Source organism: Pseudopodoces humilis, chromosome 5, assembly GCF_049639895.1.
Source record: "Pseudopodoces humilis isolate 2021_Gansu_Grassland_sample_001 chromosome 5, ASM4963989v1, whole genome shotgun sequence".
Taxonomy (NCBI): domain Eukaryota; kingdom Metazoa; phylum Chordata; class Aves; order Passeriformes; family Paridae; genus Pseudopodoces; species Pseudopodoces humilis.
This window is the reverse complement of record NC_142204.1, coordinates 15,481,487-15,496,684: the sequence shown is the minus strand read 5'-3', so window position 1 is coordinate 15,496,684 and position 15,198 is coordinate 15,481,487. Positions and strand designations below refer to the sequence as shown.

General features: G+C 41.3%; 1 protein-coding gene across 1 annotated transcript; it reads left to right on the top strand.

Annotated features, from left to right (window-relative positions):
• Positions 1-9,665: 9,665 nt before the first annotated feature.
• MRPS33 (mitochondrial ribosomal protein S33) lies at positions 9,666-14,280 on the top strand. The gene is made up of 3 exons (XM_005527923.3): positions 9,666-9,734; positions 12,028-12,283; positions 13,940-14,280. The coding sequence occupies exons 2-3, from the start codon at positions 12,069-12,071 to the stop codon at positions 14,043-14,045; spliced, it is 321 nt and encodes a 106-aa protein (XP_005527980.1). The 5' UTR covers positions 9,666-9,734; positions 12,028-12,068; the 3' UTR covers positions 14,046-14,280.
• Positions 14,281-15,198: the final 918 nt, after the last annotated feature.

The window sequence follows — 15,198 nt, the reverse complement described above, 5'->3', positions numbered from 1 at the left end:
TGTTGCTCATTTAATGAACACTATTCAAATTTTCTCCTATCCTTATCATCCAATGTGTGGCACATGTACTATTTATTGCAGAGCATCCAGATCTTGCATTGCATACAGAATGATTAATTTCCTCATGGGCTTTTCTATAGTGGTGCTCTAATTGTAGTGTTGGAGGGCTGGGGTTTTTTTACAAACATCAAGGAACTTATCTTCACAGCTCCCTGCTGAGGGACAGAGATAAAAGGCAGTATTTTCAAACATGTCAGTGTATTTTGGGTACTCTATTAAAGGAACTTAGAACCTAAACTTCCAGAGTACTTAGCACCTTCCTTCCTCAGAGAACATCTCACAGCCCCTTTTGCTCTAGGCACCATGGGCAGTATTTCCATAAATTAGTCATGGGTGACTGAAACTGGATACACAGAAAATGGGGGGCACATGGACAGAATTTGTGAAGAATGTAATCTTTTTGAGTCACCAACTTCATAACAGAAACTCTCACAAAGGGTAGAACAAAATCCAATTCTCAATTTCAGTTTAAATGCCCGTGACCATGATTTTTCCTACCCATCCTCATCTGCTAGGCTCTCTACTGAGCCCCGACACTGTCCACCAAACAGCCACCATCTCAGGACTGCAGGGTCCTGGTTCATCTGTCATCTGGCATGAATGAAAACAGAATCTAGGCAGAAAGCAGGATGTGATCATGTATTTTACCTCATGACCACGAGTCACAAGTGAATGACAGTCCACAGGCAATATTTATTCTAGTATTTTCTTGGAGTCTTGATTTACTGACCTGAGGTTGTGATGAACAGGGGAAGCACACAGGAGCTAAGGCAGAATTGATCAGAGGTCAGGAGCTGAATAGAGCATACCATCAAAAGAACAGATTTGGTTTTGGAGGAAGCAAAATGAATTGCTGGGCAGAAGGCAGGAGGACAGGTAGGTGAGAAGTCCTATATCATATTTTTCAATAAAGCAGAGGGAATGGCCGACACTAAATGGCCTCACACAGAGACCAGTAAAAGACAGTACACAGATAAAAATAACCACAGTGTAAAGTTGTTTTCCCAAAGACAAAACAAAACAAAACAAAATGCTGTTGGTTTTTCACTAAAATTGCTTCCTCCTGTTAAAACTTACTCTTCATTTTTTAGCTATCAGCTGTCAAAACCATATCATTGTTAACAACCTAAGGCTGCACTGTGGACACGGTGGATTACCATGTATGATAATCACCACTCCTCATGAGAACATCTCCAGGAATGCTTTTAAGCTCAGGCAAAACAAGGATGGACTACTTTAAACAAAACTTTTCCCCAAACTATCCAGTGTGGACATCAGGCTTGGAAAATATCAGCCCAAGCAGTTGAAGTTTAGCAGAGTTATAAGGTACAGTAAACAAGGCCAGGGAGGCAAACTCAGCCTACTGCAAACATTATCCCTGAATCCCTGCATCGCCCCCGCACATCCCAAGTGTCTGTGGGCACTGTGGTAAACTGCAGAAAGTCTTGGGAGATATCACTTCACCTCTAAAGGAATTGCCAACAGCTTTAGTTTCTACAGCCAGGTGGTAAGATCTAAATGTAGATCATGCCACATTTAACATGCTGAGCTCTAAAGTAAAATATTCGGGAAAGCCATTCCTGTCTCTTGAGTCCTGGGTAAACACTCAAGTGCTTGCAATAACAGAGGAGAAACAAGAAAGTTTTAAAGAAAATGAAAAGGCCTAAACTGCACAAGTGTAAGCCTCTATTGAAAGAGAAAGTTCTGCTGGGAGACAACTCAGCTAAAGCACAAGGGCAATATTTAGCCCTCCAGGCTCTTTCAAATTCATCTCCCTACAACAGAAAAAAGATCTTAGCCCCAGATTTCACAGGCAGAGATTCAGCTCCAATGTGCTGCTCTCTGAGATCACAGCAGCCGCTCTTTGTCCTGCTTACTTACTGTCTTGCCAGCTTAGTAGTCAACATCTTCATATTCTACAGCTTCTTCTTCTCTGAACTGGACAGGCTTCCACAGGAACAGACCTGTTTCCCCAAAAGCCTTGTTATGAGGACTTCTGTTTTGTTCAAGCCCATCTCTGCTTCCCCCCTGTTTACCTTTTGGATATGTCAAGCCCAGCCTCCTACCCAAAATCCTGCTACAGGAAAAACCCTTTTCCTGCTGCATTGAGGAAGGTGACATTGCTCTGAATGCAGGAGCTGTACAGCAAGGTCACTTGCTGCCTAAAGCCAGCTACAAAAGCAAGATGGCTCTCAACATCACCACCACTGGGCTCAGCTGAAAACAGGAGATATGACTTCATTAAAATTCATAGATCTTGTGACTCTTATAGAAATAGCAAGAAGAATCCAGGATGGCAGAGACAAGATATTAGTGCCAAAGAGTACTGACTGAGAGCAAATACTCAGACCTCTGTCTGCCAAAAATAAGCATATTTGGTAAGAAGAGGCTTTTATTCTTAAAGTTATATCTAACACATTGATCTTCAATATATTAAAGCCTGATTAATTCTGGTTTTTTTGTACATCAATATGTAGTTCATATGGGCAGCCTAATGTAAAAGTGCACCTGCAGTACTGTTAGTTTGCTTGACATGGCAAGTCACACTGTACAACCTTCCCTAAACTTCTGACAGATTTCAGAATACATTGTTCATTCCCAGAGATTTTTTTCTATCAGCAGTGTTTTGTGAACTAATCCAGTGAAAGACAGTGTCACAGCCTTTGTAGATGGATATGCTGTGTTTCATAATGAGTGTATCACACCTCTGATTGGCTCTCAGCTAACAACTAAATTTGTTTCTTCTTTTAGTCACAAAAGAAGAACTATGATTAATTAAAAATCAGAATCCATAGATCATAAGAAACCATCACAGAAGCAACTGGAGAGAAAACCAGTAAGCTAACCAAAAACCAGCATCTGCTTGGAAAAACTATATCCTCTAAAAGCACTCCTTCAATTTGGAACAAGACTCAGAAGCAAGACTTCAGTCTTCATCTATTCTATTTGGCTGTGAAGTCCCAGCAGAGTAGATTCATTTTAATAATTTATTTTAAAAAGGTGTATAAAAATATATTGTGTGCTGCTGTAAAAGCAGTTGACATCTAGGATGATAAACTTTCTATTTAGACTCAAGCATGCTGCCATCTTCAACAGTTTTACATTTACTTCTCTTCATTTATTATCACCAAGTATATTTGCAGCAAAATAAGGTTGTTCATTCTTCAGAGTTCATCCATTTGTGCAGTTCATTTCCCCACCTCAAGCTTTAGAGATTTCACAATTATACCTTGTACTCTGAAGTTGTTCCACTGAGAACTGCTGGGCCATGAAAGACAGACATTTATTCCCCTTTTCTGCAAAGACCTCCAGTAAATACCCACCAAACAAGAAATCATGGGAGTAGCAAGTTCCCCTGACCATACCCAGATGGCTCATGATAAACAAACTGGCCTGCAAGAAGTTACTTGTTTCCAGAGAAATAATGTTTCCAGGACTAAGGACAAAATTTCCCAAGGGAAATAGATAAATAAATAAATAAATAAATAAAAATTGGGACTCACAGACATAATATCTGAAGAAGGCATTTTTCTCAGGAAAAAGGGGACAAATGTCCAGAAAGCAGGTGTAGCAGCACGACTTAGCCTGGGTACTAGCAAGGTCAGAGAGAAAGAACTGAACCAAAGAAAGCCTCTGCAAAATGCTTCTTACAGGCTGAAGCAACTGAGGCTGAGAAGTGCATGCAGGATTGATTATGACTCTCTAGGCAGGCAAATTCAGAAACAGAGAGCAGCTCTGTTTACATAACTAACAGCAGCCTCATGTCACCCACCAGGAGTGCAGCAAAGAACTCCAAACTAAAACCAAAATTATTATCTGTTTCCATAACTCTGCCTTCAAAAGACTCACTGAGGGGGAAAGGTTGATCAATGCTGTTTAGGTCTACATAGAGCACTACTGAAATGACTGGGTATCTGTGAGTCCAGCCAGATCTTGGAAAATCTGCTGAATTACAAACCAAGGCAGCCAGAGTGGCTATCCAAAGCGCTCCCAAAGACCTAACAGTGTATCCTGTGATCAGCATTGGTCAAGATAACCTAAGACAAGAAGGGACCTAAACCAGGAAAACATGGAGAGAAAGTTGCATTGAAATGCACCATAGAGGTCAACAGGGATATACGAAATTAAAGTCTTCTGAAACTCAGGGGAGCCACCAGCTCACAAACCCAAGAGGTCTAGATCCAAGACAGTGTCTTGAAAAGAGTTTGGCTTGAAGAAATGTGAACTCAAACAGACCCAACTAATCTCCTCGAATTTTATGTTTAAGAGATTGATGTATCCCTGAAAATTCTATTGCTGGAACATTTTTATTCACTCTGTTTTCACACTTGGTCAAACAGAATTAGAGATTAACAGCTTTTTGACCCCATTTGAAAGCCTTGGTGGATGTCCTTTCAGATGAGTGTTGCAAGGAGTGATGGAAGAGAAACTACAAGAGCTTTTATCAGCAGTGAGCCAGATGTCTTCATTATTTCTTCTCTTTTGCTGATTCTGTTATTTTAATATTTTTCCTTTTTTTTCCTCCCATCTGCAATCCTCTGTCCCAGCCAAAAAAGATGTGTCTTTGTTACTGTTGCCTTTAGAAGTTTTATGTGCGTGTTGTTAGTAAAGTAACAACAACACTTCTGTAGTATGTTTTTCACAAGGGGAAGCTGAAGCATTTTCTAAGAATTAATTCATCTTCACAACCCATTTCTGAAGCAGACATTATTTTCCCCAGTTTACAGAGGTATGAAATGGCAGATAGGTTAATTAACTTGCTTAAGGTCATCCAGTGAGTTAGTAATGGAGCTGCAAAAAATCTCCCAAGATTCAACAATTCCCATTCCCAAACCCTTCATCTAACCACTAAGAAATATCCCTTCTCTCCAGTCTTAAGTACTTCACTGAAATCTATCACTGGCCATTTATTTTGACATATTGTTGAACTACAAATTAGTGAGTCTAGAAGACAAACATGGAAGTGTGTGGAGATCCACAGCATCCATTGCCTGTTCAGCTTTGTGCAGCACCCGCTATACCAGGCTGTTCATCTTCCATTCAAATGGATGTGTTACAGATCTGCCAATATCATTTCAGGCATCACTCTGAGGGCACTGCACAAGAGACAAACGGCACTGGCTCTCTTTCCCCAGGAGGAGGGAAGGCTGCCTCAACAGCCCTGCTGTTGGGGAAAGCAATAAACTCAAGATGCCAACAGGCTTTGAAAAATAATTTCTGTTTTTCTCTTATGCTGCATCTCCCTCCTGAGTGTTCCCAGTGTTAGAGAGCTGGAGCGGCAGTATTTAATAGTGACATCTTTGTGGATTCCACTCTGGCATTAGTTTGATGAGTTACTTTAAAGTCAAAATATCCTTCAAATGCCCACCCAAAGTCTGTCAGTCTCTTAACACCACACATTCTTTCCAGAGGGATTTGCAATTCAGATGTCTCCGTGGCTCAGCACGAATCGCTGTGCAACAAAATACAGCGAAGTTTGACAATTAATCATGAACACATAATGAATAACTAATGATTTCTAAACACGTATGTAGCCAACGCAGTTTTACCAAATGCTCAGAGGGTCCTTCTACTTACTCAGATGATCTTGTTCCCTTATGTCAGTATCTAAAACAAGAAAAGGTTAGAGAACATGTTACAGCACAATAGTTCTAAGCATAAGACTTAGGAGGGAAGTTGATCACTTTGTCATACAGGTACTGCTCAAATGTTTCATTTCCAAGATCAAATGATACAAGTTCAGATTCTTCTTTCCTCTAAATGTCAATAAACAAGCACCAATGAGCAAACTGTCACCGTGCTTTTTTTTTTGCTTTCTGGGTATACCTTTGCCTTCTCAGGACAAACAATGGATCAAGTGTTGCATTTTGTCAAAATTTTACCTTAAAGCTGTCATTCAGTTATAACTAAAATAGATACACAAAATGAATTAACTAAATAAACATTTCCAGGTCACTATTGATCAAATAATATAACTCCAGACAAAATTATTGCCAACTATTTGTAAAATGGTCTTTATTGTACTTCATCATGAGGTCTCTTTTTTTATTTTTGGCTGCTTTGCATGTGTTCCACGAATGTCTCTCCACTCCCTTTATTTCTTTCCTCCAACAGTCCCTGTACAGAGAATACCCTTGTTGTCTTCTACCCCATGTCAGCTCACTCTCCTTTAACTCCCTTCTAGGAGCTTTTTCACTCAGCCATCCCCCACTGATTTTCTTGTAAATAACTGCTAACAAGTCCAAACACTTCGCTCTGTTTGCAACAAAAAGCTCAGGAGGATCTAACATGTCCTTAGAATTCAGCTCATCACAAACCTATCCATTCCTGTAGTCAGTCTCTGCTGCATCATTCCAATCCTTACCATGCCAAGTCTCATTTGGACTGTGAAGACCTCGGGGTGGGGATGTTGAGTTTACACTCCCTGGCAGAATATAGGGAGACACAGTGTCCCAGATAAGGTGAGCAAGGCTTTTTGGGTCCCTGGATTGCAAACCAGATCGTTCTCTGTCTCTGCAAATTTGCAGATGTGTTGAGTTGCTGTTCTGTTGACTGATGTGACCCTGATTTTCCATCCTGTATCTGTACTCCGCCTTACTGGCACGCTAACCCTGGCTGGGTGCTCTGCAAGCAATTCTCCTCATAACCACAGCAACAACAGTGCTACAGTGACATAAATAGGCTCTTGTAAGTGCACATTTTTACTTTGATATAATAATAATAGTAATAATAATAATAATAATAATAATAATAATAATAATAATAATAATAATAATGGCTGACAGGAGAAACAACTGAGCAAAAAGGCAGAAAAATTTAACTAATGCAGACCTTTTCATATTTGTGCTTCCACCACACCAAAAAGGCCATACTGGAGCCTGCAAGTAGAGGCAGCAGCAATACTTTGAGGGAAAGTGCAAGATGTTTTCCAGTGGTCTATAAGCCAGCTTTCAGAGTGTGGGTAACATGTAAGTAAAACATTTTCATTGATGAAGAGGGATGAGATTGAACTGATGTGACTACTGATGAATCTGGCAGGACGATTTACCAAAATGGAATATTAAAATACTTTTCCCCAATCCTTTAACACAAATAAAGAAATTTGAAGATTGAGAAGCAAAGAATGCACATGAAACCAGCCTCATTATTTTAGAGATGCAGGGACAGTAACTTGTTCCAACTAACCTTGTTAAGGAGGGGTGGAATGGAGTGGGGATGGCTGCAGAGAATCAGGTTGCTTATCCCTCCAAGGCACCAGAAGTGTCCTCAGTTTGAAGCTGTGTGAGGAAAAAGCCCCAATAGCCAGAAGCCATGACTCATTACACTTTCCAAAAACTTAATTTCTGTGACAGAATTTATTCCAGTCTGCATGGAAGAAGTATTTTTGAACTCATAATGTTTAAACAACTTAACCACAGAACAAAAAGAGGTGGTTGTTTAGGAGCCAGCAATTATCATTTGATTATAGCAAGGACAGTTGTTATAACAAGGACAAAGGACAGTCCCAGTCAGAGAAATTGTCTCTCTCTCTCCCCCTGCCCTCCTCTCTCTCTTTCACACACACACAAGCTTCAGAAAGACCTTCTCCGTCAAGATGGGAGAAATGACGAGAAAATTGTGATTCAAAAATAGAGATAGAAATGTAAATGAGATCTTACTTATGATCTTACTCCATAAAGTCATGATTGCTTAATTAACAAAATGGCCAATTTTGGCTGAAGGACAACTTCGTCTCAGCAGCAGGGTGAAGGAAACACTCCAAAGTTAAAAGCATGGTATAGAACAACATAGAAAGACAAAAATATAGGGAAAAAATAGTCCGTTAATACAAAAAATGAAGACTACAGAAAAAGCATAAATGGTGTTAATAGAGACAGGAAAATGAGAGGTGCAACAATGCTGATGTGTATGTCTAGAGATGGTAAAATAGCACAGAATTGGAAGAAGTGCTAAAAACCTCTTTCGTTTTTAGAAAAATTAAACAAGAGACACTTTTCTTATCTTAGGGGAAAAAAAAAGAAGTACTTTTCTGTCCATTAGTCAGTAATGAAAATGGTAGACAAGATCTATTAGAGCAAACATTTTAAAATTAGGATATCTAGAGAAGTTTTATAGGAGAGTGTTTAAATAACTGGCTAAAGAAATTCCATGAATGTTAATTCTTAATAATCACAGAATCATACTTGGGTCAGAAGGGACCTTAAATATCATCTAGTTCCAACCCCTCCCTGCCATGGGCAGGGAAACCTTCCACTAGATAAGGAATATAAAGGAAATTAGAGGATCGTGCCAATATTCAAATAGGACAAGAAAGGGACTGGGTTGCCCAGGCCGTGAGGCTGCTCTGCCCGTGACAAGCATGGAAAAGGTGACAGAAAATTAAAAAAGGAAGGGTGACAGAATAACAATTTGTTCAATGCTTGGAAGAATCTGCTCTTCTAGAAAATGGAGCACTCCAGACATACCAAATTTCCTCCTTCGATGGCGTTACGTGTTTGGCATATAAATGCAATCACATAATTGTCATTTACTCAGATGTTTGCACAGAGTCTGATTTAGCACCTCCTGGCCCTGATTAAAAATTAGCATAAATCAAGCACTGGGAAAGTTCATGTCTGGTGGGATTGGCAGTGGCCAGAGGGGTGCCAGGGGAAGCATAGCAGGGTCAGATGAGCATCCCCACACCTCAGGGACTCCCCTGGGCACACATCCCACTTCAGCTTTGGGACACGAAGGTGAGTGACCAACCCACCACCTTCACCAGTATCAAGAGACCAAGAGGCCACCTGTGCTGAAAGACTGAGATTGTGCAGGTAAATTTCCCAAGGCAGATATATTTATGCAGCTAAATAACCATCTTTGAAAACAAGCAGCAGGAGGGAAGCAAAAGTTAGGACAGTAAGAACTGGCAAGGAGCACAGGAGACGTACGCCCTGAATTTGGAGTAGAGAAACAGTCTCTCAGAGTGCTTTGGAAACACAGTGAATGACAAACATTTGTGGCTCCCAAACTCTCCCTTTCATTTCCTTTCAGTAAAATTAGATTTTGACATTTGTCCCCGATTGTCGCATTTGGTCAAGGCCATAGGTGAAGACACGGCTTTCAGCTCTTTATGTAAACCCACGCCTTCTCCCAAGAGTAAAACCAGCATGGTATTAACATGTTCTTACGGAGCAAGGCTGCTGACTGGATGTGTCACCGAGGACATCTCACATCACCCTTCTCTGGCAAAGAATAAGGCTCTGTGTAGACTTGTCAGCAGCTTTTAATGAGGATAACCGCTTTTCTCATTTCATGATTAGATTTAGCATAACTCCAAAGCTGCTTGCAGCAGGAAGGGAAACAAATGAAAGAGAGGGAGTCACAACGAAAACGTTCTTGACACAAGAGGGTGCGACCCTCTCGTGGTGTGCGGCCTTTTGGGTTGTACTGTGCAGAGCCGGACGCGACGATCCTCCTGGACCACCTCCACTGGATATTCTGTGACTCCATGGCCGCGGGGACAGCACCCAGAGAGCCGTCACCGAGCGCGGGGAAGGAGGCCAAGCAGCAGAGGGGAACAGAGGAGGAGGAAGATCCCGCCCTTGGCCGCCCGTCCCGCCCCTCGCGTCACCCGTGCGCGCCGCCTCTGCTACGGCAGCGCCGCCGCTCCTCGGGCCGCGGGTCAGCGCGGGGTGAGCGGGGAGCAGCGGGGGTGTCGGGCTCCGGGGTGCCGGGATGCCGGGCTCCGGGGTGCCGAGCGGGGCTGTGTCCCCGGGCGGGGCCGTGTCCCCGGAAGCCGCAGTCCTTCGGCGCGTCCCGGCGCTCCCGTCCCTCAGGGCAGCGCGGCCTGAGGCGGCGCCGCGCCAGCGCGGGTTGAGCTCCGTGGCGGCCTGGTCTTCCCCCTGTGCTCCTGGGAAAACCAGAAGGAACGGGGGGAAAAGAGCGTTCTCCTGGTGTTTTCTGAGCGAGAACGGGGCGGTCTGAAACAAGCTGGTGGATCGGGAATAAAAAATAATCCAGCCTGGGACAGGAACGGCTTTGGGTGGGAGTAGAGAGCCGGGAGCAGGTGGAGCGGCAACACTGAACACTGGTTGTGCTTTAGGTGTGTTCGTTCCTTGTGGGCAGTCCTGAGGATGTCATTGCTGGAGGTGACGATAACGAAAGTACTCTTCCATCTCACAGAGTCACCCTAGAACAGGGTTTGGATAGCTCCGGCTCTTGGGAGTCTGCAGGCTTTGCTTTACTTCTCTCTCAAGCGTTCTTGGTCGGGCGGGGATTCATGGAGGTCTCCAGCCTTACCTTGGGCTGTTATAATTCCTTAAGCGATTCGGAAGTGAAAATCAGGTTCCTCAGACCGCAGGTTTGCATTGTTCAGGAGCGAAAGGTATTTTCATTTTAAGGCTGCAGTAAGTAAATGGTGTGTCTGAGTCTGGTGATAAGGACATGCTTTTGGAGTCATGTGATGACGAGTTTGGGGGACAATTTGTTGCTTTGTCTCAGAACATAGGAGAACTGGCTGTTCTGAAGCAGATGATTTAGCAAAACTTAGTGATTATTTCCGCCTGTAATACATGCTCACATTGAAGTGCTGCCCTGCAATTATTTAAGAGCTTCTGTCTTCTCACCCTTGGCCTACTGCCTTAGCTCAAGGCCTCTGATACTTTGCCTTCTCTTTTTTTGCTTTCCCCATTATTCTCTCTTCTCAAATTACTTGTATTATTTTCATGCTTTTTTTCCTGCTTCCTTTAGAGTGCTTTGTTGACAGGAGTAAATCAAAGCAGGTCCTCCAATGATCAGATACATGTACATGTGAGGTTATGAATACTTCAAATTTGTGTTATTAAACAACAGGCCCTGTGTAATCATACTGAAGTGGACTTAGCACTTGTCCTATGATTACTCTTATCCATGATCTTTCATTTGTTATGCTCATATTCTGGAATCAGCTGTGCAATATTTTTTAAAACAAGAATTTTAAACTTTTACCTCCATGTCATGCTCTTGAACAAGCCTGCCTAATTTGTCTGATGATTTATATTACCACTCATTCAAAAAGGCAAAGTACAGACAAGATAAATTTCAAATACAAGATTATGGGATTGCTATTCTTGTCTACTACAACCTATTCTGCAAAGAAGGAGTAAAGACTTAAAATGAGGAGGGTTAGAAAAGCTGAGGGAACACCCTTCTCATGCTATTTTAGGAGAGTAGATGTTGTCTGGTGGCCTGATACCAACGGTTTTGTTTTTAGGACATTTTTGTTGCAGAGGTTTTTACGTGAGTGATGACTAAAAGAGAATGGGAAGCTGCTGATGGATTTTCTTGGAAAAAAAAATCTGGCATGGGAAAACTACTTTTTTCCTCTCAAAAAGAATAGGTATTGTGAGAGATTGAAACAAGAATGGAGAAAAAGCTGCTGGAGATGATCAAGGGAAGGGAATTGAGATGGGAAAGATCTGTGTGATTCATATAGAGAAACATGATTTATTTATAAGTTGTTGTTACATGGATTGTAATGATGTTTTGAATAGGGTGAGAAACTTTCATGAGGAAAAACTTCCAGGTTGTTTTCTCAGTATGTTCAAATGGTGCCTTACCTTGTGCTTGTGCAGCAGTCAGTGGTATCACGCAGGTGTGATTTTTGGCAGAGTTCACACTGTAATTGTCCCTATGGCTGGAGTTTAAGGGTTCTCTTGAGGAAGCTGAGTGGGTTCTGCTAATAAGCCATGCTTGCCATGGTAAATGGTGGTGTAGTGGAGGTACTTTTATAATTGGTATTGCTGGGAATTGTCCCTGAATTCATGTAGATGTTCTTTATATTCAGAATTACATGTTAGAGTATTAGACTGATTTTATGCAACAACTATTTATGCAAGGAATGTGTGATGTCAAATGAGTGATACATTCCTTTGTTTGCTTTAATTCTGGAAAAGCTTGTTCTACTCAGCCATCTTAAGAGTTGTGACTCCTGTGTTTCCTTTGCAGGAAGGTCCGTCTGTCTGTGTGTGCCCACCATTCCTGGGGAGATGTCCAATGCTTCCAGCTATGCCCTTCGCATGGCCCGGCTGAGTGCCCAGATATTCGGCGACGTTGTCAGGCGGACTGACTCCAAATCCATGAAAGTGGTGAAGCTGTTCAGTGAGCAGCCCCTGGCCAAGAGGGAGGAGGTGTACAACTGGTACCCGCCTCACAACACCTACTACGGCCTCATGAGGAAACTGCGCTACTTCGGGCTCTACAGGTACTTCCTGCGCTTGTAGGGTGGGAGCAGGACTGGGATGGGAAAGACGTGGGTGGGAGTCTTGTTGCAGTTGATTTCCTTAAGGGAAAGAGGAGAAATGTTTAGTTCTGAATATGGTACATATGGAAATAGACATTTGATTGTTGCACTGAGGGCAAGGAGAGCAAAGTGACTGCTGTCTTGACTTTTACCGTAATTGTAATCTTTTGTGAGAAAGAGTTGAGTGTAGTTGTGGGCAAGCAGTTACCTAAGAAATAGTTCCTGCTTTTGCTTTGTGGGGAAAAGAAAGCTTTCTGATAGACAAGAGATGGGTCTGTAGTTCTGAGTATGGCAAATGAATGTGCTAAAAAGAAGTGATGTTAATACCAGACTTACCATATAGTTCTCAGTCATTCAACAGCTAATAAGTGAAATTTAGAAGAGACAGAAAGTCTCTGTTAGGCCAGAGGGCCTTTTATTCTTCAAAATAAATTCAATTATATTCAAATGTGTTTTAAATAGTCTTGTTAATTCCAGCTACATCCAAACCAGTTGTCTAATTTCTAAATTAACTTCCACAGTCTGTATCAGGGAGAATTGTACTGCTGAAGAACATCAGTAGGAGTCAAATGCAGTTCTTTTACTTCTATCAGGTAGCCCTAAAAAAATCTTTAAAAGTGAGGCTGCAAACCCTGTATGGTCAAAACAGATTACCTGTTGCTAGTATGACAATACTAACTATCAAGGATTGCATCCAGGATGCTCTTGATTTAGGTGGATGTGGCAACACTTTCTAGACTGGCTGTTTACACAGAAAGCCTCAATGTGATGCTAATGTTCTTTTCTCCTTCCCCTATTAAGTTCATTCTCTGGCTGCTCTGTATACAGAGAGTTGGTAGAAGGAAAAAAATCATGCAATGAAGACTCATAGACTAATAAGGCCGGTAATAAATCACAAGCTTTTTGTTTCTGTGTAGAGAAGGTGTGTTTAAAAATAGCAGCACAGCAATCTTAGGCCACATAGGATGCAGTTATGACTTCTGAAAATCATTTTGCACTAAAAAATATAGGGACATATTAACAGAACTTATTAGAAAATTATTGAGGATTAATTATCTCTGCCAGCCCCTTCATCATCCTTCCTGGTTTTTTCTCTTATTAAGATTCTACCAGTACTGATGCCATCTTCATAACTCATTCCTGAAGTCACCTGAGAGCAGTGCCACATGCTGTAATTACTGCTCAGCATGGCCCTGTTTCCCTAGGAGCTCATGACCTGAACACAGGAGCACAATGTGCTGTGGCTGCACTGCTGAGCTGCATGACAGGAGGGAAAATCTTACTCTTGTCTCTTGCTGATTTTGGCAGTTTACTGCTCATTGAAACAAAGGGGATCAATAAATGCAGTTGAAATAATACATATGTGTGCACACCCCTTGTTGCTGAAAAGGACAACCCTGTTAGTTCTGAAAGTATCAGAGGAAATCTCTCATGGTATTATTCAGTGATACTGCCAGCAGTAATGTGGAATAGATTGCAGCAAGCTTCAGTATGGACTTCATGGTTAAAAAAAGTTTTAATTTTTGGTTTTTTTTCATTAGCATATGGTTCAAAGAACTATTAGAATCTCTGCATCCCAATAAAAAGAGTAAACTTTATTCCTTCTTCCCCATCTAGGGATGAGCATCAGGATTTCAAGGAGGAGATGAGGCGATTGAAAAAGCTCCGTGGGAAGGAAAAACCAAAGAAAGGGGAAGGAAAGAGAGCTCTCAAAAAGAAATAGTGCTGTTGGAACAGTGTAACTGACTATTCTGGAAATGCTGGGGAGCAGCTGGAGAAGGCTTGGCATGTGAGCAGCGTGTGGGGCACAAGAAACACACTGTGAAATAGTGGACTCCATCTTGGGAATGCACTTGGGTCTTTGAAGTTTTACTGGTTTTGAATTTCTGTACTTCAAATACACTGTATATTGCAGCACAGTAATAAAAAAAAAAAGGTGCTCAGTGTTTTTCTTGAAACCATCTGTAGTTGTTTCAGTTTTCTTGATCTGGAAGTTGTTTGCTTTTCATTGTCTGTTTTACTTTCTTGTGTTAGTATCAACACTGTGGTCACAAAAAACCAAGGATTCCTGCTTCTGCTGCTGCTTGTCAATCTTACCTTTTATAATTAGTTTCATTTCAAAAATAGCTCTAGTGCTATTTTTTTTTAAGTTTTTTTAAATTTTTAAGTTTTTTAAGTTGGTATTGCACTCTGTTGCTCTGTGCTTTTCACTGGACAATACTTCCCAGACTACTGCCTGCCCACAGCACTCTAATTGTACCCTAAACTTTTAGATACTACAACAGAAGAGGCTGAAATATCAAGTAACTAAATCCATATAATAATGGAATTATTATATGCCATCATGAAATATAATTAATTATATACAATATGAATTTTTAAATAATTTTTTTTACAGTAAACTTATTCTGATTGCCTGGAAGGCATGTATAAAACACTACCTAAGATTATGAACATTTTTATTAGCATTCAGTAAGTGTTTTATCACTAGGCTCCTTTGGTTGCTAATATTAATGACTGGTGGACCTACATAAATTTGTAACAGCTCTACCTCACCAAGGTTATTAATTGAAGAAGTGCTGATTGTGTTAAAGGGTGTTTCTGGTGAGCTGCATAGTTCTTGTTCAGTGTCCTTACTTCATGTTACCTGTTTTTCTGAGCAGCTCTAAGAGAAGCTGATTTTAGGAAATCTGCAGTGTTATGGGAGAAGCACCTGAGTTCTTACCATAGTCAAAAAGATGCTGTAGAAGTAAATATTTTATATGCACTGCTCTGTACTGCAGTGGTAAGTTTCTCTCTAATTTAAAATCCTTTTAGTAACTTAGAACTTTTGCCCAACTGTAATGTGCTTAAGACATTTTTGTGTTCTGTGTGTT